The following is a 23,186-nucleotide window of genomic DNA, read 5'->3' as shown; positions in this document are numbered from 1 at the left end:
AATGCGATGATTCCTTAAAAATCATAATGCATAAATGTACTAAACAACATTAAAAACATGCGATGATTCCTTAAAAATCATAATACATAAATGTGCTTAACAACATTAAAAACATGCGATAATTCCTTAAAAATCATAATGCATAAAATGGGAGACTTGGACATCAAATATCGAAGTAAACTAAGACCTAAATGGTTATTCCTGGCACTAACCCGCTGGGAATACCACTCCTAATGTGCAAAAATGACTTAGAGGACTCTTGTTCCCGTACTAGAGTCAAACCCTAGCCATGTCAACGTAACAATGTCCCAAGCGACTCCAAAATCAGTAATTAAGTTCAAAACTTATATATAATTTAATAATGCACGAAACCATATTCCATACACAAGTAGGTTGAAACCACATAACACATGCTCTAAATCCACAACTACTATAGGATGACAAATGTCGAATCTTCAGAGTGCGATTCATTACACGCTATAACAATATCATTCAATATTAAAAACATAAACTCATGAATCCATTACAAATCCAAAATCATGGTTTAAATATATAATCCATGTCAAACACATGATTAAATTGTTAACGCAATAGAAATGGAAATTAATTAAATAAACTAATTAATTTCTCTAGGTTTCAAATCTTAATCAAATGATCCCTAAGTAATACATGTTAAACAACATAACTTGATCATTATATATATCAAATCAAAAACTTAATTAGGTCATTGGAACAATAAAGTATAATTTAATTAAATCATGATAATTAAATCTCTAAATTCTAAAGCAACTCCAAATGGTCCCAATTTCATATATACTAGTAAATAAGTCCTAGTCATAACAAATATCAAGTTAAAAACTTAATTTAGCCAATGGAATCATTAAATAGATTCTAATTAATTCTTCTAATTAAAATCTTTAGATTTCAAAATAATTCCAAATAGCCTCAATTAAATAAACTAATTAATTTCTCTAGGTTTCAAATCTGAATCAAATGATCCCTAATTAATACATGTTAAACGACATAACTTGATCATTACATATATCAAATCAAAAACTTAATTAGGTCATTGGAACAATAAAGTAGAATTTAATTAAATCATGATAATTAAATCTCTAAATCCTAAAGCAACTCCAAATGGTCTCAATTTAATATATGCTAGTAAACAAGTCTTAGCCATAACAAATATCAAGTTAAAAACTTAATTTAGCCAATGGAACCATCAAATAGATTCTAATTAATTCTTCTAATTAAAATCTCTAGATTTCAAAATAATTCCAAATAACCTCAATTTAATATATGTTAAAGAACATAACATGGCCATCAACAATGTCAAGTTGAAAATCCAATTAAGCGAATAAAACAATTAAATTAAAATTAATTAAACTAATTATTCAATTTCCTCTAGATTTCAAAAGTTATTCAAATGATCCCAAATTAATATATAACAAGGATTAAGGCATGATCATGACATATATCAAGTCTAAATTGAAATACAAGCAATTAAGTAGAATTTAAATCAAATTAAATTAATTTCTAGAACTTGAACAAAAGCATGCATACAAGTTGTATAAGCATCAATAGCATGCAAGATAACAAAATATAAACCTATAACATCTCCTACCTTAATTTGAGATGAAAGTCTCAAAAGCCACCAAAATGAAACCGCTCTGAATCCGACGAGACTTCGGGTTTTGTCGGGGACAACATGGTGAACAATAAACCCCAAGGAAGCCCTGTCAAAATCCTAACTTGGCTTCAAATCCGAACTCAAAAAATGGTCAAAACGGAATTCCAATAAGGTGGAAAGGAAGATTTCACCAAGGCCTACAATAAACGCTAAGGCACTACGACAAAATACCAAAGGGAAGTGGCCGGAAAAGAAAAGAGAAGAGTGGCAGCCTAAGGCTGCCATGGATGGCTGGCCAATGAGGGAGGAAGAAGATTAAAAAGTTCACTTTTCATTTCATAACCCCCTATTTACAGAAAAACCCTAAAAGTGTCCCGGACGGGTCCCGCCCGGTCCGGAAAAGTGTAATTCACTTTGACGTTATCAAACGGCAAACCTCTGTGAACGAAAAAGAATCAAAATTTGAAAAGATGAATAACGGAAGAAACAGCGTCGAAAACCAAGTCCCGACCAGAAAGATATGCCTCAAATAAGTTCGGCGGTAACCGGGGTCAAAAACCCTAAAACTGGGGGAGAACGACCAGAAGACAATTTTAAGAGTACAAGACTCAACAAAAAATGAAAATGAATCCCGTATGAGGATCCAGGCTCAAAACGAGGTATTTTTGCAATAACTTTCATTAATTGCACAATGGCCCCTCCAAAAAAGGTTAACTGCACTAATGACCCAGAATGAAAATATCTTCCAAAAATATTTTCTTAAAAACCCTAAAATAAAATATCTTCAAAATATATTTATGTAAAACATCCCAAGAAAAGAAAATGTTTCTGAAAAACTATGCATCCATGCCCCTATGGACACCGAGAGCAACCAGAATACTTTTCTACAAAAGTAAAGATACGTATTTCATGGAAACCACTTAGAATGAAGGTACGTGAAGTCAAAAACTAACTCCGAACACAAAAAGGGAGGTTGTGCCAAAAAGTGACCAACGGGGAAAAAGACGAAAAGTGAATAGTGTCAAAAAAGTGAAAATATGGAAATAACTCGGTCCTTAAAGGAAGTAGTCAATCCAAAGGAAAGAGTTTCAGAAACCATTACCGAGCACTCGAGACGACACTAAATGACGAGAAACCGAACTTATAAAATAAAAGATCAGCAGAAAAAAAAAAAAAAATATCCGTGAAATTTGAGGAAAAGGAAAGTAAGGAAAATGACCGGGTTATTACAAAATATTTTTTTCTTTTTCAAAAACTTTTTCATTCCAAGCTGTTTTTCAATTTTCTTTTCTTTTCACTCTTTTGGTCTAAAACACATAAATCAAGTTTAAATTCTAAGACAATGATCAATCATATAACCATTATCTTTGACCAAAACAATGATATCTCAAGTAAATATACTATCAATAATTCATTCACTATACGAAATAAGTAAGCAAAACCAATTTCATCAATTCATAGCCATTGTATGTTTTCCACAGATAATCCATGTGTTATAAACTCCTTGTGTTCAACATACTCAATCAATATGGTTTGCTTAACTTCCCAAAAACATAATTTAGACACTTAAGATATGCATAAAAATTCTTTCTAGACTATGTCCTTACAATGCAACTAATCAAGACAACAGACACCAATAGATTTCCTAAAATGAGAAAACTTAGGAGCATCTAATGGTTTAGTGAGAATATCAGCCAAATTCTGATCAGTATGCACTTTTTCCAAAGACACGACATTTTATTCAATAAGTTCCCAAAGAAAGTAATGTCGAATGTCAATGTGCTTAGTCCTAGAATGCAAAACTGGATTCTTTGAAATATTAATTGTACTAGTATTATCACAAAAGATAGCAATAGTACCTTGATCAACTCCATAATCCAGAAGCATCTATTTCATCCAAAGCAATTGTGTGCAACAATTTCTAGCGGTAATGTATTCAGTCTCACAAGAGGATAAAGATATGCAATTTTGCTTCTTGTTGTACCATGAAACAAGATTAGTACCAACATAGAAACAACCACCTGAACTACTCTTACCAGCCCAATCAGCATCAGTATAGCCTGCAATCTCAGAATTAGACTCAAAAGAATAACGTAATCCATAATTCAATGTACTATTGACATAACGAATAATGCGCTTAACTGCAAGAATGTGTTGTTCTCTAAGATTAGCTTGATACCTAGCACAAACACCTACACTAAATGAAATATCTGGCCTAGTTGCTGCGAAATACAACAAGCTACCAATTATACTCCTATACAAGAAATGATCAACCTTGTTAAGATCAGAGTCTATATCAAATTTGAATGAAGTACTCATAGGAGTTTGCACATGCTTTAAATCTTTCATACCAAATTTCTTAACTAGCTTATTTGCATATTTTGATTGAGATATGAAAATCCCATCATCAAATTGTTTCACTTGAAGACCTAGAAAGAAAATTAGTTCACCAGCCATACTCATTTCAAAAGTATTACTCATATCTTTAGAAAAATTATGAATAAGGTTATCACATGTAGCACCAAAAACAATATCATCCACATATATTTGAGCAACAAGAAAATCTTTTCCTTTCCTGAAAATAAATAATGTTTTATCAGTTCCTTCTCTTTTGAAGCCCTTGTGCATCAAATAAGAAGTTAACTTCTCATACCATGCTCTAGATGCTTGCTTTAAACCATAAAGAGCTTTTTTAAGATGAAACACAAAATTAAGATTATGTGGATCAATGAAACCTTTTGGTTGCGCTACATAAACTCCTTCCTACAAAATACCATTTAGAAAAGTGATGAGCGTCGAAAAATGCGTATTTAAACCCCTTAAGCTCAAGTATTTTAGGACCTTTATCTATCGTATTTTCCCGTTTTAGACTAATTTCATGTTATTGCCCTTTTCAGGCGCTTATCCCCAAAATAAGTCAATTCAGCCAAATTAGAGCATAAAAGAAGCAATCTCAAGCTAAATGGAAGAAAAGAGCAAAAAGGAGCAAAGTGGTGGAAAACAGCAAGTTTCAATCGATCATACCTATCTTCGATCGATCTTACAGTGATCGATCTAGCCTCACCAAGATGGATCAGACTCGTTGTCCTTATCCTCAAGAATTTCCATCTTTGATCGATCTAACTTTCTTTTTGATCGATCGAACTTCTTTGATCTTATCCCCACCTACCACTTTTGTATTTTTCCCAAAATATCCCAAAAATATCTCAGATTTGTCCTATTCCAAAAAGGCGCCGCCAAGGTTTAATCGATCCGGCCATACTTTGATCGATCTGGTCATTCTTCAATCGATCTCATCAGAATTCGATCGATCGAATCTCCCCAAGTTCGAAATAAAACAGAGTCCAGCTCATTAAAAGATGGCTCGTGGTGAAATCATTGAAGGGGCCATAGTGCACGAGACCTGACCATTGGGTGTGACATTGGAGCTACCTATATAAGGATTTTGAGCCATTTTTACACCATAAATCATCATACAACAATAGGAGAGGAGAGAGCTTAGAGATTAGAGAGATACACACACCATTTCGGAGTTCTTCCATTCACCTAGGATTTCCATCAAGGAGAAGAAGATCAATCCTACCATGGAGATGACCCTTGAGGGTTGGATGACTACATCAATGAATGGCTAAATATCTTCTTGGGGCTAGAGTTAGCCGTAAGCATGTCTTCTAGATCTTGATGTTTTGTATTTTGAGGGGATTTATGTTGTAATTCTTGTCTTGACATTTGATTTAAATATGAATCTTGTTTCTACAATGATTTGTGTTGATTAATACTTCCAATTGATCATTTCATTCTATTCATATATCTATGTATGCTAGAATAGATATTCATGTATTTATCTCTTCGTTTTGTGATATTGATGCATGTCTATGTGTGTTAATGCTATGAATCTAGAGATTGTCAAGGCATGGTGCTTTAATGGAATACTCTTGTGGCTTGTTTGATGTTTCATACTTATTTCTTGATGGATTGTGCATTTCCCTTAGATTAATTAGTTTAATTCTCATGTCCCTAGTTTAGTTGTAGTGTAGTTGCCTTATTTTCTTAGATAGGAGGACAATCCATGCTTGTTGTTTGATGTTCCATGCTTATGAATGCAAGTAGAATAATTCTCTAACTTGTTAAAGTGTTTGATTGTGAGCTTAAAGAAAGGAATAATGGCTTAGTTTGATATATTATGCTATTCATTAGGTTGTCTAGATAATATATACTTAATTAGTCATCCATAATTGTTGATTCAATCAATCACACATATTAGTGTTGCAACATACATTTCCCCTCATTCATTACACATTAAATATCTAGAAAGGTGATGTTTAGTGGTTTCCTCTAAATCCAAGATCCCTCTCTCTTGTTCTCTATCCTTTACTTACTTTAATTACTTTGTGTTGAATTTATTTACATTGTAATTTAATTAACCAATCAAACCACCTTTTGATCACTCGACCTACTAGTCTGACCTTGTTTCCATATCAACATTGCCCCAATCCCTTGGAACGATACCTACTCACCTTAGCTGTATTAGTAGTTAGATGTAGTAGTGGCACTTTATAAATTCAAACTTGGCCATTCTTTAACATATTGCAATTTGGAGTGTCTCGACGATAGCCACACCAAGTTTTGGCACCGTTGCCAAGGATTGAATTGGCAACGCCGTGTTTTGGAAACAATTAGGAATTAGTACTCTTTTGATCATGTCTTTACTTTATTTTATTTTGATTACTTATTGTGTTTGTTCTTGATTGGCTAGGCGCATTGAGAAAGGAAGTGAAACATAGGAGAATTAGAAATCAAGGAGCTAAGCTAAGCATAAAAGGGCAAAATTTTAAAAAAATTGCAAGGCATAGCAAAACTTGAAAACTAAATTGAAGTTGCTTAAGGACCCTTTTGTGAGCTTTTTCTAACTCAATCTCTAGTTAAATCGTCAACCCACGTGGTGGCAAGTTCTTAAATTCTTAGATAGATCGTGAGCCTGCGTGGAGGCAATTTAACTTTTCTTACATATTGTTGAAAGCATGGGAGTATGGGATCATCGTATATGGAGGATTTTTGATTGATTGTTGCAGGGGTAAAGTGTTTGATTCTATTGTTTTGTTAGTATGTTACTTGAAGTTTTGTGTGGTCCTTTCCCTACCCTTCATCTTAGGCATTCTAATGGAAAATCTAGAGGGTAATCTTGGCTATTTAGACCCACATTTCATGGGACATCACCCTCTTAACCAACATCCCCATGGAGTTCAAGCTCTAATTCCTCCAATGATTCTTCGTGATCATTATATTCTTCATGAATACCATGCACCAACTTGCATTATGCTTCCTAATTTTGGGGTCAATCAATATGAAATTAAGCCCGAAACCATTCAAATGTATCCACTTTTCTATGGCTTAGATGATGAACAATCATATAAATATCTTGATGAATTTCTTGAAATATACTCCACCGTGAAGTACATGAATGTCCCGGAAGAAGTTCTTAGACTACTCATTTTCCCCTTCACTCTTAAAAACAAGGCAAAACATTAGTTCAATAATTTGGGGGCAAATTCAATAACTTCTTGGATACAAATGCAAAATGAATTTCTAAAAAAAAATTACCCCGTAAGTTTGACCAATTCAATGAGAACCGCCATTAGAGAATTTTCTCAAGGGGAAGGAGAACTTTTACATGAGGCTTAGGAAAGATTGAATGACTTACTAAGGAAATGCCCACGCCATGGTATTCCAAAGTGGCAAGTGGTTCAATATTTCTATGAAAGCCTATCCGACATCCACAAGGACATTGTTGATACTTCATGTGGGGGTTCATATTTTGGGAAACATAAGGATGATGTTTGGTATCTTTTTGAAAAAATGAGTGAGAATTCTTTGCATCAATATCACACTTCTCGGTTGGGTCATAATTCCAATGAAAAGAAGGAAAATTTAAAAGTATGTCAAATTGAAAGTGATTGTAGTCGACGTTAAAACTCTTTCTCAAAAACTTGATAAATTTTTATTGAGTCAAAAATCGGTTATCAAATCATCTCATTTTCATCACTCCTATCATTTTTGTGAGCCTTGCATGACATGTTCTAGTGTTTTACATTCTACTTCCAATTGTCCCCATGGACATGTGCTTCATGAACGCTATGAACAAGTCAATACCGCATTTGCTTGCCCTTATTCAAATGTTTATGTCCCGAGGTGGGATGAAAACTCAAGTTCTTTTCAAGCTAAAAATTTTCAAAATCGATATGTTCCTCCTTATAAAAGAAATAAAGGTTCTCAAAAATTTGTTTCTTCTCCTTCCTATCATCAAAGAATGAACCAATTTTCACATCCTCAAGTCTATGAATTTCAAAATGGTTTTCATCACTCTCATGCACTTCCTAGTGATTCTATATTTGAGATAAGATTTTGGTGGCCTTGGGTAGTTTGGAAATGAACACCAATTTGTTGCATTCTCATTCTCAATCGATATCGAAGCTTGAATCCCAAATCGGGATGATAGCTAATGTATTGAATACGAGAGAGATTGGTAAGCTACCTAGCCAACCCGAAAGGAACCCAAAAGCCCAATATTTTGTGGAAGCAAATTCTACATCGGGGTGTCTTTCCCAAGAACAAGTGCAAGCCATTACTACCTTGAGAAGTGGTAGGCAAGTTGACAATAGGGTTGAACAACTAAGTGAAGATAGTGAACCACTGCAATCAAAAGTTGACACTCGTCTCGATTCCAATCCTACTCCTACTTCCTTGGAGGAAAATGTTTTAAATAGAAATTTTCAATCTTCTTTATCATCCCCTCAAATTGCAAGGTCTTATGAGCCAAAAGCTCCATTTCCTTATGCTTTAAAAGAAACTTCGCCTTTTGGGAGGCCAGAAGGAAAAATCCATGACATGATGGAGTGTTTAGCATGTAAACATAAATCTACCTCTCTTGGATGCAACTACGCAAATTCCGCCTTATGCAAAAATTTTAAAAGATCTTTGCACACAAAAAAGGAAGAGCAAGGGACAAGGTCTTAAAAAAGTGTTTCTTATGGAGAAAGTGAGCTCTATCATTCAACATAACACTCCACCTAAGTTCAAATATCCCGGTGCTCCAACCATCTCATGTGCGATTGAAAACCATGAAGTTCGTAGAGCTTTTCTTGAATTAGAAGCGAGTGTTAATTTGATTCCTTACTCTGTGTACATCCAACTAGGATTGAATGAATTGAAGCCAACCTTGGTGGTGCTCTAATTAGCCGACAGATCCATCAAAACTCCTAGGGGCATGGTTGAGGAAATTCTCATTAAGGTTGACAAGTTCTATTTCCCGGTTGATTTTGTGGTTCTTAATACCGAACCGGTTGCTAATCCTACCAACCACATTCCAATCATCTTAGGAAGCTCATTCCTTGCCACCGCAAATGCTACCATTAATTGTAGATCCAGGGTTATGGACCTTTCTTTTGGTAACATGATGGTTAAGCTTTATGTTTTCGATGCAAGTCGACATCCCATAGATGAAGACGAGTGTTGTCTCATAGATGTCTTGGATGAGGTTATTGAGGATTCCATTCCTTCCATCATAATGAAAAAACCAACCGAGGATAATCTTTCATCCCTCCTTTCCAAGGACCCTCTTGCATCTTGTCTCCTTGAAATGTATGGTAATTGTGGGTTTGATAATGAAGGATCAATGAGTGAAGTAAATGATTTAATGGAATTCGTTGCAAGTTTAGATTTTTCACCTTGGAAAGCTCTAAAAGAACCTCTTCCTCCACTCTTTTATACTCTACCTATCCCATCTTTACTATCTCCACCCACTCTTGAAAGTAAACTCTTCCTTCCAATCTTAAGTATGCCTTCTTGGGCCCAAAAGAGATTATTCCGGTCATCATTTCTTTAAACCGTGAAGAGGACCAAGAGAATGATATTTTAAATGTGCTTAAAAAAAATAAGGAAGCTATTGGATGGAGTATGGCGGATCTAAAAGGAATTAATCCTTCTATTTATATGGATCGCATACTTATGGAAGAGGATGCAAAACCTTTTAGGGATGCTCAAAGGAGATTGAATCCAAACATAAAAGAGGTGGTCAAAAAGGAAGTTGTTAAACTTTTGGATGCTGGTATAATTTATCCAATCTCTGATAGCAAATGGGTGAGTCCAACTCAAGTAGTTTCTAAGAAATCGGGGATTACGGTGGTTGAAAATTCAAAAGATGAGGCAATTTCTAAGCGTACCGCCAAGTCATGGCGTGTATGCATTGATTACCGCAAATTAAATGTCGTCACTAGAAAAGATCACTTTCTTTTGCCATTCATTGATCAAATTCTAGAGAGATTGGCCGGGCAACAATATTATTGCTTTCTTGATGGCCATTCGGGTTACAATCAAGTAGCCCTGGACCCTTTAGACCAAGAGAAAACCACTTTTACTTGTCCTTTTGGCACATTTGCTTATCGACGGATGCCTTTTAGTTTGTGCAATGCTCCCACAACATTCCAAAGGTGTATGATGTCAATTTTCTTGGATATGGTGGAAGAATATCTAGAGGTCTTTATGGATGATTTTTTCTATCTTCGGGTCTTCATTTGATATATATGCCTAAAAAATCTAAATTTGGTGCTTAAAAGATGTCGTGAAACAAACCTTGTTCGTAGTTGGGAAAAGAGCCATTTCATGGTTCAAAAAGGTATTGTTTTGGGTCATGTCATCTCAAAAAGGGGAAATGAGGTAGATAAGGCGAGAGTTGAGCTCATTTTTGAATTGCCGCCACCTTCTACGGTGAGAGAGGTTCGCTTATTTCTAGGTCATGCCAGCTTCTATCGCCGTTTCATCAAAAACTTTAGCAAAATTGCTAGACCCTTATGCAATCGTCTTGCCAAGGAAACACTATTCGTCTTTGATTAAGCATGCCATGATGTTTTTCATAAACTGCGTAGTTTATTATCATCTGCTCCTATTATGCAACCTCCCAATTGGTCATTACCATTTGAAATCATGTGTGATGCCTCTGATTATGCCATGGGAGCAGTGTTAGGACAAAGGGTAGGCAAACTTCCATGCGCTGTATACTATGCAAGTAAGACCTTCTTGGGAGCTCAATTGAATTACTCCACTACCGAGAAAGAATTACTTGCCGTGGTATATGCTCTTGATAAATTCCAGTCTTATCTCTTAGAGTCAAAAGTCATTGTCTATTCTGATCATGCCGCTTTGAGGCATCTTTTGACTAGGAAGGAAACAAAGCCTCGTTTGATAAGATAGATTTTGCTTCTTCAGGAATTTGATTTTGAAATCAAAGATAAGAAAGGCATCGAAAATGTGGTTGCCGATTATCTTTCAAGGTTAATAGTAGAATCTTCCCCAAGTCCACCAATTCATGATTCATTTTCGATGAACAGCTCTTCCAAATTTTCAATGGAAAAATGCCTTGGTTTGCCAATATTGTAAATTATCTCGCAATTGGCAAACTTCCCACTAATTGGTCGAGGCAAGAAAAAAACTGATTCTTTGCCAACATCCAGAAATATTATTGGGAAGATCCCATTTTGTTTCGATATTGTCCGGATCAAATTGTGAGTAGATGTATTCTAGAGAGTGAGGTTCCTAGTGTCCTCGCATTTTGTCATACCCTTGCATGTGGCGGGCATTTTAGTGCAAAGAAGACTGTCTTAAAGGTTCTGTAAAGTGGGCTATTTTGGTCTACCATTCATAGAGATGCATATAATTTTTGCAAGGAGTGTGAAAGATGTCAAAAAATGGGATCAATGTCAAGAAAAGATATGATGCCCTTGACAAATATTCTTGTTGTAGAGGTTTTTGATATTTGGGGCATTAATTTTATAGGTCCATTTCCTATGTCTTATGGCATTCAATATATTCTGCTTGCTATTGATTATGCTTCCAAGTGGGTGGAAGGTTGTGCTACCAAAACAAATGACCATTCCGTGGTTATTCAATTTATTAAATCTAACATCTTCACTCGTTTTGGTATTCCAAGAGCCATGATTAGTAATGGAGGAAAGCATTTTTGTAATCAATTCTTGAAGCACTTATTTCTTAAGTACTTCGTTACTCATAAAGTTGCCACCCCATACCATCCTCAAACAAGTGGGCAAGTAGAAGTGTCAAATTGGGAAATAAAGCAAATTCTTGAGAAAACAGACAACCCGGAAAGATTGGTCACGCAAATTGAATGATGCTTTGTGGGCTTATCGAACGGCATATAATACTCCCATTGGCATGCCTCCTTATAGACTTGTATATGGAAAGCCTTGCCATCTCCCGATTGAGCTAGAACACAAAGCCATGTGGGTGGTTAAAAAGCTCAATCTTGACCTTGACAAAGCCAAAGAGAATCGGATGCTACAATTGAATAAATTGGAAGAGTTAAGACATAATGCATATGATAATGCAAAACTTTACAAAGAAAGAACTAAAGCTTTTCATGACAAACATTTTGTGAAGAAATCTTTTGAACCTGTCAGAAAGCTTAGCTCTTCAACCCTAGGCTAAAACTCTTCCCCGGGAAGTTACGAACCAAATGGGAAGGCCCAAATGAGATCATTTCAGTTGCGCCTCATGGGGCGGTTGAAATACAAAGTTTGAAAAATGGAACTATATTTAAAGTGAATGGACAAAGGTTAAAGCCCTACATTAAAGGGCAAGTTTTTTAAAGACATATGGAGCCGCCCTTTTGGTGGATCCTATTTATAAAGAGATATAGTGATGCACTAAATGTTCTCAAGAGAAGTTTAATTTCCTGCATATTCTTGCATGTTTTCTGTTCGATCGATCTCAAAAGAGGTTCGATCGATCGAACATCATCTCTGCATCCAACCAGCTCTCTGTTTTCTTGTATATTTCAGCTCTCTGTTCCATCGTGCGAACTTCCTTCCAGATCGATCCAATTCTTTCTCGATCGATCCAGTTTCCCTTGAATCGATTGGAGTTCTATACTTAGAAAATTTTTGGATCCCTGCATATTTCATCTCTCTGTGTATCGTTCGAAGCTATCTGCAGCTTTTTAGGTTTTGGATCGATCGAATAATGATCGATCAAAGTTGGATCGATCATTCTTCGATCAATCAGGATGTTTCTTCATTTCATTTTAAATATATATATATATATATATATATATATATATATATATATATATATATATATATTTCAACACTTCAAAATAGCATTCCGTCTTGCTAGAGACGTTAAACTTAGCACCCACATGACACATTGTGTCTTTTATCTATTATATAGTCCATATTCTTTATCTTTCTTGTCTTTTGTTTCATTGTACAAACTTTCATAAAAAGAAAAATATAAAAACTTTTCATCATTGTGCCCTTATGTGTAGTCATGCATATTTTATGATTTATCTTGGGCTTGATCTCATATCTCTCTTTCATCTTGTGCTATATTGCCTTAGATTACATGCCTTGGTTATTCTTATCCCATTTGATATTTGATGTGAGTTTGCAAGTGTGGTTCTTCACGTAGGTTGTTGATTCCAAGTTTGGGGGAGACGTCTTTCGAATTGGTTCACTACCGAGCTTCATGCTTTTGCCACCACGGTATACTCTTTCCATCTTTTCCATTGTTCTTATTACACATTGAGGATAATGTGCGATTTAAGTTCGGGGGTAAGGTGACTTTGTTGCATTCTACTTAAAGTTGAGTTTTAAATGCATGATTGAGATTGGAGATCTATGTTAGCGATGATTTTGATCTTTTGAGAACTATATTATTTAAAATTTAAAAATTGCTTGACTTGAGAGTCCAATACTCCTTATATACCTTGTGGATACCATTCAGGAGTAAATTTTTTAAAAGATTGATATCTTACTTACATTTGTGGTCCATATCATCCTGATTTTGTGATTATTTTAAGATTTACTCTAGGATTCTACACTAACACAGGCGCACACTAGCATTCCTTTATGGGGTATATGTTTTGTTTACTATTGAATTGGTTATATCCCAATTAAGCTAGTAGTGCATTAAAAGCTTTCATTTTGATAAAAGTGGATAACAAACCATTTTCATTGAGTAGCCGGGATTCTAGCCTCATCAAGCACTGAATTTCTCACGCCGAAAGGTAGAGGGCCCAAACTCTAGGTTAATAATTGAACTTACTAAAAAAAAAATTTGAGGACCTCTACCAAAAGGTGAGAAGTGGAAAATGATTAGATGGAGGTTGTTTTGATTTGTAGCCTAGTGGATTTGAGCTTATAAGTCCTTAACGGTGTCTAAACACCTAATACCCTAAAACCATTCGGTTTGGGAGTCATTAACCTAACGCTCGACCTCATGGATCGCTAGAAAGCTTAATAGATCAACACATTGCACCATGCTTCCATCTTTGATCCTTAGGATAGCTAAAAAAAAAAATCGAGTGAAAAGAATAAGCGCACCTAGATCAAATAAGCTTTAATAAAAGGTCCACTCTTTGTTTTGATGATCGGTACTAGATTTGTGTGCTAGTTTGAGGGAAAGGATGTAATGTGATGAACGCTGAAAAGTGCGCATTTAAACCCCTTAAGCTTAGATATTTTAGGACCTATATCTATCTTACTTTCCCGTTTTAGACTAATTTTGTGTCATTGCCCTTTTTAGGTGCTTATCCCCAAAATAGGCTAATGCAGCCAAATAAGAGCTTAAAAGAAGCTAACTCAAGCTGGATGGAAGAAAGAAGCAAAGTGTAAGCAGATTGAAGCAAAGTGTGGAAATTTAGCAAGTTCGATCGATCTCAAGAATACTTCGATCGATCGAAAGTTCATCGATCTAGACTCTCTAAGATGGATACAAGCTCTTTTGTCCTTATCCAAAGATCTCATAAAGTTCGATCGATCGAACAATTCTCAGATCGATCGAAAAGATTCCATCTTATCCTGTTGTACCACCCTACCTACCCCTTTTGTCTTTTTCCTCAAAATATCTCAGATCTGCCCTTATCCAAAAAAGTGCCGCCATGGGAGGATCGATCCAGCCAAAGTTTGATAGATCTCAACCATGTTCGATCGATCTCAACCATGTTCGATCGATCACAAAATAGGTTCGATCGATTGAACCCTCTCAAATCCGAAAAATATATATTTCCAGCTCATTAAAAGTTGTCTCATTGTGCAATCATTGGAGAAGCCCTTATGTACAAGCCTAGACCATTGGGTGTGACATTTGAGCTACCTATATAAGGATTATGAGCCACTTTTATGAGGAGAAGAGATACACAAGACACAATACACAATATTAGAGATTGTCTTAGAGATGAAGAAAAGAGAAGAGGAGCTAGAGACACATTCTTGAGAGGTTTTCCATCTTCCTTAAGAAGAAGAGCACTTCTACAATGGAGATGGCCCTTGAGGGTTGGAGGACACCATTTATAAGTGGCTAGACATCTTCTTGGGGCTAGAGTTAGCCCTAAGCATGCTTTCTTTACCTTGATTTATGTATTTTTTAGGAGATTTGTGTTGTAATACATGTTTTGACATATTTATATACATAGATCTTGTTTATTCAACGATTTGTGTGGTTTAATTCTTCCAATTGATCATTTCATTCTATCCATATGTCTATGTATGCTAGGACAGATGTTCATGTGTTTATCCCTATCTCTTGTGTTGTTGATGCATATATATGTGTGTTGATACTATAGATCTAGAGATTGTCAAGATATATTGCTTAATAGAATGCTCTTGTGGTTTATTTGATGGTTCATACTCATTTCTTGATGGATTGTGCCTCTCCCTTAGTCTAATTAGTTTAATTTCCATGTCATTACCTTAGATGTAGTGTAGCTACCTTAGTTATTAAATGGGAGGACAATCCATGCTTGTTGTTTGATATTCCATACTTATAAATACAAGTAGTATATTTCTCTAATTATGTGATGTATTTGGATTGTGAGCTTAAAGAAAGATTAATGACTTAGTGTGATGTATTGTACTATTCATTGTGTTGTTTAGAAAATATATACTTAATTGGTCATCCATGCTTGTTAAAACAACCACACACACTCACTATTGTTGCAACATATGTTTTTTTCCCTTATTAATTATGAATTGAGTGTATAGAAAGGTGATGCTTAGTGGTGATCTCTAAGTCCCATCTCTCTTGTTTTCTCTATCCTTTAATGTCTTATTTTATATTGATCTTGTTTAATCTTAATTGTAGTTTAATCAACCAAATAACCTACCTTTGATCACTCGACCTACTAACCCTAAGCATTGTTTCCATTAATAGTAGCCCTCCAATCCCTTGGGACGATCCCTACTCACCCTTGCTATATTTATATTTAATGGTAGAAATGGAATTTATAAATGTAAAACTTGGCTACATTGCACATTCATTATCTTTTGCACATCTTTAAGCGTTGGTGCTGCGACACACCAAGTTTTTGGCGCCGTTGCCGGGGATTTAATTGGCAACGCCGTGTTTTGGAAATAATTAGGAATTAGTACTCTTTTGATCGTGTTTTTACTTTATTTTTATATTTGGTTACTTATTGTGTTTGTTCTTATTTGGCTAGGTAAAATTAAGCAAGGAAGTTAAGCAAAGGAGAATTCAAAGCAAGGAACTAAGCTAAGCACAAAAAGGACTAAGAATATGAAAAATACAAAACATAGCAAAGCTTGGACGTTGAAAATGAATTGAAGTTACTTAAGGACCCTTTGTGAGATCTTTCTAACTCAAGCTCTAGTTAAATCGTCGGCCCGCGTGGAGGCTTGTTTTTCATTTCTTAGATAAATCGTGAGCCCGCGTGGAGGCAATTTACTTTTCTTTGCATGTTGTTTAAGCATGGGAGCATGGGATCATTGAATGTGGAGATTTGTTGATTGAATTGTTGCGGGGGCGAAGTGATTGTTACTTGCTTATTATTTACTTTGCTAGTGTATGCATGATCGTAGGTCATTGAATCCTACTCTTGTCCTTCCTAATTTGCATCTTGAATCGGTTGTTCGTAATCCTAGGGGGAAAGGTAGTTCTCATCACTCCATTTCACCAATAGAGGATTTAAATGATGACCATGTGGAGGACATTGGTCACATAGACCAACAAGGCAACCTTCACCCTAATGTGCATCATGAAAATGTTCAAGTACCATTAGGCATGCCCAGACCATTCCTTCACCCACAACAACAAGGCCAAGTTCCATTGGGAATGCCTCGGCCAATATTTGCTCCACAGCCCCCCATAGTTCAAGTTAATCAAGGTGTTCGTTTAGCACCACCAATTGTGAATCCTCCCATTGCATTAAGAGACCATTATGTGCCAAATGAATACAATGCACCCACTTGCATTCAATTACCTCCATTTAGAGCACATCACTATAAAATTAAACCACAAACTATTCAAATGCTTCCAAACTATCATGGACTTCCTAGTGAAGAACCTTATAAGCATTTGGATGAGTTTCTTGAAGTGTGTTCCATTGTGAAATACACAGACATGCCGGAGGAAGTTTTAAGACTTAAACTTTTTCCTTTCACCGTTAAAGACAAGGCAAAATATTGGTTTAACAATCTTAGGCCTTTTTCGATAACTTTTTGGGCGGAAATGCAACAAGAGTTGTTGAAAAAGTACTATCCGGTTTCTAAGACCAATGCCATGAGGACTTCAATTAGAGAATTTTTTCAAGGGGATGGGGAAATGTAATACCCCGTAATTTTAAAGAGTGTATTTAAATTAATTTTGTGTTAGGTTAATTTTCTTTTAATGTGTAGATTTAATCACCTTGTAATTATATATGTTAGATTAGTTAATTAATTTTATTTATTTGTGCATGTAATATTGATTATGTTCTATATAGTATAATGATTAGTTTTGAAATTTTTATTGGTTATGTTTTAGATTAATTATTATTATTTAATTAAAGTATTTAATTTGTATATAATAATAATATAATAATTATTATTATAAAGGTTTATTAATAATAATAATAGTTATAATAATAATAATAGTATTAAACCAATGTCATGATGAAATTAGAGATTATGATAGGATTTCATCAATGTTTATGGGTGGAATTGAAGCCATATGGTTGGGAAGGTGGTTAGTAAATGTAAAAATAAGATATTTGTAATATTTATATTATATAATTTGTATATAAATTAGCTAGCCTACCTTAGAAGGAAGGAAAGGGAGTTAAACACAAATTATAAATTCTAGTGAGCCATTGTAAGAGTGTGGAAAGGAAGAGAGAGACAGAAAGGAGCTTGGACCGGTGTAGGGAATTTACCCGACTACGCGCAACCGGCGGATTTATTTTAAATCCATAAGGCAAGTTATTATCTATTTTTCCCCTTTGAATCCATAAATTAATTGTTTAAATTATTTAGATTATGATGGAGCATTGAGAGCATGCTTAGATTTTAATAAATGATTTTTTTTAGTTTATTAAATTAATGAATTTTTAATTATTTAGGATGGTAGATAATTAGTTATTATCCTACGAAGTTAAAAATAGCTAAAATATTTCCTTAAGGTGTTAGGGATTTTTTTTAGAATTTTTAGGAATTTTTCGGGCATTTTCTGTAATTTCCGGCGAGCCTCCGGCGAGGTTTCCGGCCACCAACAGTGAAGAAGATGACCGGAGTGATCCGGTGTGATGCGGCGCATGGTAGGTTAGTGCGCGCGTGCATCCTGGCCATTAGTAGAGTTTGATTGATCCGGTGCATCGCAGTCCATGTTACCGCGGTACACCCGGATCCGTGAGCGTTGGATGGAGGGAAGGTAGGTGGATCAATCCAGTGTAGCGCGCCCACATAGAAACGGTACAACCGACCAACCAGCACACGCCGCGTCATCAGGATGCATTAGTGCGCGCGTGGCAGCGCGTGCGCGAGCGTGGGAGGTTCTAGACGCGCGTGAAGGCGCGTGTAAGCACGTGCGCGTGTGGGAATAGTGGAGGCGCGTGTGGGAAGCTCTGGGAGGCGCGTGGGGGCGCGTGAGGGACCCCTACAGCTACTGGAAAAGTCCAGAATACCCCTAGGGACTGTTTTGTAAATTCTAGAACCTTAAACTTGGATTTTTAGGTACTGTGTTGGTATTTACGGGTTTAACGGGCCACGAAATTATTATTTTAATACCCATTAATTATTCTTATGGCCAATTAATCTCTTCTAAGCATCTATTGGCTCGTTTACGGTACGGATATTAATGTGATTTATTTAATGACATTGTTAAATATAAATAGTGTTAATATCTTACTAAATTGTATCAAACATTACTGTTAAATTAAATAATGCCATGTTTTAGTCATATAAATTATCCAATATATATTATGGGATATTTATACTGTTAATCATATATCAACCATGATTATTATGCTGTGTGCATTTCAGGAAATAAATGGACTGTTTAAATTATGTCGCATTTATATTATATGGATGTGTTGCCATATAGAACCATGTGAGCTGGCTAATAAGTTTAGACTCATTTATACCTTATGCATTCGTTGCGATAGACAGATGTGTGGCTGTCGGGGTATGTGGTTTAATATTATTGGCATGTGTTGCCTAATTGACACACTCGGTATATTTATTAATATTGTTGGCATGTGTTGCCTAATTTATATGCTCAGTATATTCATCAGTACTTTGCGAGGTGTTATCACTATGTAGTTCGTTATAGTCTGTGTTGTCAGTACCGTGCACCATGTATAATAGCTGATTTCCTGGGTAGGGAAAGGCGACACTTAACCACCTAGTGTGAGTCTAACTGATCACCGTCTATTCTGGTTGAGGTCATGTTATACATGGGATAGTTCCCTTAGGATGTATACAGATATAGTACTCAACCGATTCATAATGATTAATTTATTTGATTCTCTGATTTGGGTCATAGTAGAGAGAACTTGCTTGTGGGGTTGACCCACCATTGTTGTTATTTCAGGATACGGTCAGTACCCGTTCCAAGGTTGAGGTTAGCAGTGTGGGACCACCATCCGAACTCATCTACTCTTACAATCCAGTTCAGGGTAGAAGTTTTATGTATTACTTCAGTTTCAGTTTTTATTTACTTTTGACGTTGAACTCTCAGGGTTATATTTAGGGATCCTTGACATAGGATTTCCAAGTTGTAATGAAGTACGGTATTAAATAAAGGATGGATGGATGTTGTATTATTTAGTGTTCCTTTCCTGTCTAAATTCTTTTATTATCATCATTTTGTATTCCATGCTTGTATATTGCCAATTGTTTTTGATATCCCTCGTTTTTCGTGTATAAGCCTGATCAACTTATGCGTGGAAAATGTGGGGGTGTTACAGGAAATGTTTCATGAGGCATGGGAAAGATTTAATGATTTGCTTAGAAAATGCCCTCATCATGACATACCTAAGTGGCAACTAGTCCAATATTTCTTTGAAAGGTTACCGGATAATCACAAGGGTATGGTTAATGCATCCATGGGTGATTCTTATCTTGATAAGCATGAAAATGATGTGTGGCAATTGAATGAAAGTATGAGTGATTATTCCATGCATAGGTCCTTATCTTCCAAAAATGGTAGAAACCCAGGTGGAAGGAAAAATGTCGACTTGTATCAAGTTGACAACTCCAATGACATAGCCGCCGAAATGAAATCCTTATCTCAAAGGTTTGATCAATTCTTGATCAACCAAAATTCGGCAAATCAAGTATCTTCCTCCCCTACTCATATTCATCATCGTGCATCAATGAATCTTGCATGACTTGTTCAAGTGTCTTGCATTCTACTTCCAATTGTCCCCATGGACATATGCAAAGTGAGCCCCATGAGTAAATCAATGCTACATTTATTAATCAAGGGAATAATCCCTATGGCACTCATTACAATTCAAGTTGGAGGAACCATCCAAATTTTTCTTGGAAAAGCCAAGGGGAAGGCTCAAACCCTCCCCAAGGTGGTTTTCAAGGGAAGTATGTTCCGCCACTAATGCAAGGCCAGGTTCCTAAGGTTTTAAATCATCATCATTTCAATCACATGGCAATCAATTTTCTAATTCTCATTTTCCTAATCAACCATCATATTCCCAAGGAAATTCTAGGAGTCCCGCCTTTGAAGAGAAAGTTTTGACTGCTCTATACACTCTAGAGGTGAACACTCAACTGCTTTATTCTCATTCTCAATCCATTGCTAAGCTAGAAACCCAAGTAGGGCAAATAGCTAGTACCTTAAATGCTAGAGAGAAGGGGAAAATGCCTTTAAATGCCCCACCAAAGCAACAATGTGTTGTGGAGACCCATTCCTCATCGGAAGGGCACACAATTGAGCATGTCAATGCGGTGACAACTTGAAGAAGTGGGAAGATTGTGGACAACAAAGTAGGTGTGTCCAATGAAGAGAGTGAACCAGTGAAACCAAAAGTTGACACTCATCCCGTTTCTTATCATATTCCTCCTTCATTGCATATGCATGATCATTCAAATGAGAAAGTGATCTGAACAGTGAGTCCAAAATTGATTTGAAAGATGAATTAAACAAGGCTTTGAAAAAGGATTTTAAAAATTCTTGTGTCGATGATGTTTCAAAGAAAAGTTTGAAAAAAGTTTTTGAACCAAGAGCTCTATTTCCGGATGCCTTGAAAGAATCCATTTATCTTGATAAATAAAAGACCAAGACCAATGAAATTATTGAAATGTTTAGGCAAGTGAAGATTAATCTTCCACTTTTGGATGCAATTAAGCAAATTCTGGCTTATGCCAAGTTCTTAAAAGATCTTTGCACCCAAAAGAGGAAGAACAAGAGCCAAGCACCTAGGAAAGTGGTCTTGACCGAGCAAGTGAGCTCAATCTTGCAACATAACACCCTTCCAAAGTTTAAGGACCTCGGTTCGCCTACTACTTCTTGCATCATTGGTGACCATGTCATTAATCGGGCTCTTCTAGACTTAGGGGCAAGTGTTAATCTTCTTCCATACTTGGTATATGTCAAATTAGGCTTAGGAGACTTGAAACCGATGTCGGTGGTTTTACAACTTGCCAACCGATCCATCAAAAAGCCTAGGGGTATCATTGAGGACGTCTTGATTAAAATTGATAAATTCTTCTTCCCGGTCGATTTCGTTGTCATTGACACAGAACCGGTTCCAAATCCCAAGAGCCAAATTCCCGTTATCCTTGGCCGTCCTTTCTTGGCAACCTCAAATGCCAACATCAATTGTAGGACGGGGGTAATGAAAATTTCATTTGGGTATATGAAAGTGAAGTTGAATATCTTCAATCCGACCCCAAATTCATTTGACAAGCATGAAGAAGTAAATGTTGTAGAAAAATGTCTAAACAATGAATATGAAAGAATAGAGTCTTTGCTTAAAACCAAAACTTTAAAAAGTTCATCTTCAACCTTGAATTCAAAAAATGATGTTTTAAAATCTTGCTTTGAAAGAGCATGGAAGCCCAAAGATCACATTGACAAAGGACCAACAAATTCCTTTGAACCTAATCCAACAAGTTCTTTAGGGAATCGTTTGTTGGATGGAATTCAAAGTACTTATCACCCTGATAAGGAGAGGATGCATTACAAGATGTTTGATCCGGGCTAAAAGAGACCAACATCTTGCTAGAAACGTTAAAGACTAGTAAATGCTTCGTAGGGTTTACAACCCTATTCCTCCCTCTTTTCTGTTTTATCTTTCATTTCTTGCATCGTCTAGATATGTTTTGGAATTCATACACATGGCTAAGAATTTTGATTGAGTATGCATGCACTTTCGTTCTGAAAATAGGCATTTTGTCCCTGTTCAATCGATTGAACACCCATCCCTACATCTAATCATTGCTCTGCTCCATTGATCTGAAATTTCCTGCATAAATCAGCCTTCTGTGTATCGTTCAAGAATTCCTTTGGATCGATCTGAAAGTTCCAAGATCGATCCAACTTTTTCTTGGATCGATCTTCACTCCACACTTAGAAAATTTTTTGAGATCCATGAAAAAAGGCCTCTATGTGCATCGTTCAAACTTCTCTGCAAGTTTTCACCTGTTCGATCGATCGAACCATCCTCTCGATCGATCTCAGCTTGATCGATCTCTACCCTTTGTTTACCTTAACTTTGACTTTAACTGCAAGTTTATTTTTATTTGTATTTTTATTTTTATTTTTATTTTTATTTTATTTTTGTTTTTAGTGTTTATTTTATTTTATTTTATTTTATATTCAAAAACTCCAAAAAGATTTCCATTCTATTTTTCACTTTTATTTTCAATTACTTATTTTATTTTTAAATTTTCAAAAATCCAAAAAATAATTTTCTTTTGTTTTATTTCCAAAAATTCAAAAATAATAGTTTTAATTGTAATTTTAATTTTTAATTTCCAAAAATTTAAAATATTTCAAAAAAAAAAAAAAATTCAAGATGAAATCGATCTTGACATTTTTCAGATCGATCTATGTTCGATCGATCAAAAATTTTCCCTGATCGATCGAACTGGTCAAGAAATGTTTTTAAAAACAAAACCCTAGGGTCATTAGATTAATTCAAAGATCGATCTAAAGACCTTCTCATCCCTCGCTGCTGCAAACCATCTCTCTCCCATCTCCGACGAGCCCTCCGGCGACCATCCCGACCTTGAATCTCTCTCCCTCATCTCGGATC

General features: G+C 35.7%; 1 protein-coding gene across 1 annotated transcript; it reads right to left on the bottom strand.

Moving 5' to 3' along the window:
• Window positions 1-2,039: 2,039 nt before the first annotated feature.
• LOC132272439 (uncharacterized mitochondrial protein AtMg00810-like) lies at window positions 2,040-4,111 on the bottom strand. The gene is made up of 2 exons (XM_059773590.1): window positions 3,667-4,111; window positions 2,040-2,068 (listed from the first exon to the last, which is right to left on the bottom strand). The coding sequence occupies exons 1-2, from the start codon at window positions 4,109-4,111 to the stop codon at window positions 2,040-2,042; spliced, it is 474 nt and encodes a 157-aa protein (XP_059629573.1).
• Window positions 4,112-23,186: the final 19,075 nt, after the last annotated feature.

This window comes from Cornus florida, unplaced genomic scaffold (assembly GCF_030987335.1).
Source record: "Cornus florida cultivar Cherokee Brave unplaced genomic scaffold, ASM3098733v1 CherokeeBrave_3.0.0_Hap2_Chr09, whole genome shotgun sequence".
NCBI lineage: Eukaryota > Viridiplantae > Streptophyta > Magnoliopsida > Cornales > Cornaceae > Cornus > Cornus florida.
Note: the sequence above shows the minus strand (reverse complement) of the source record. Positions and strands in the feature narration are given on the sequence as shown.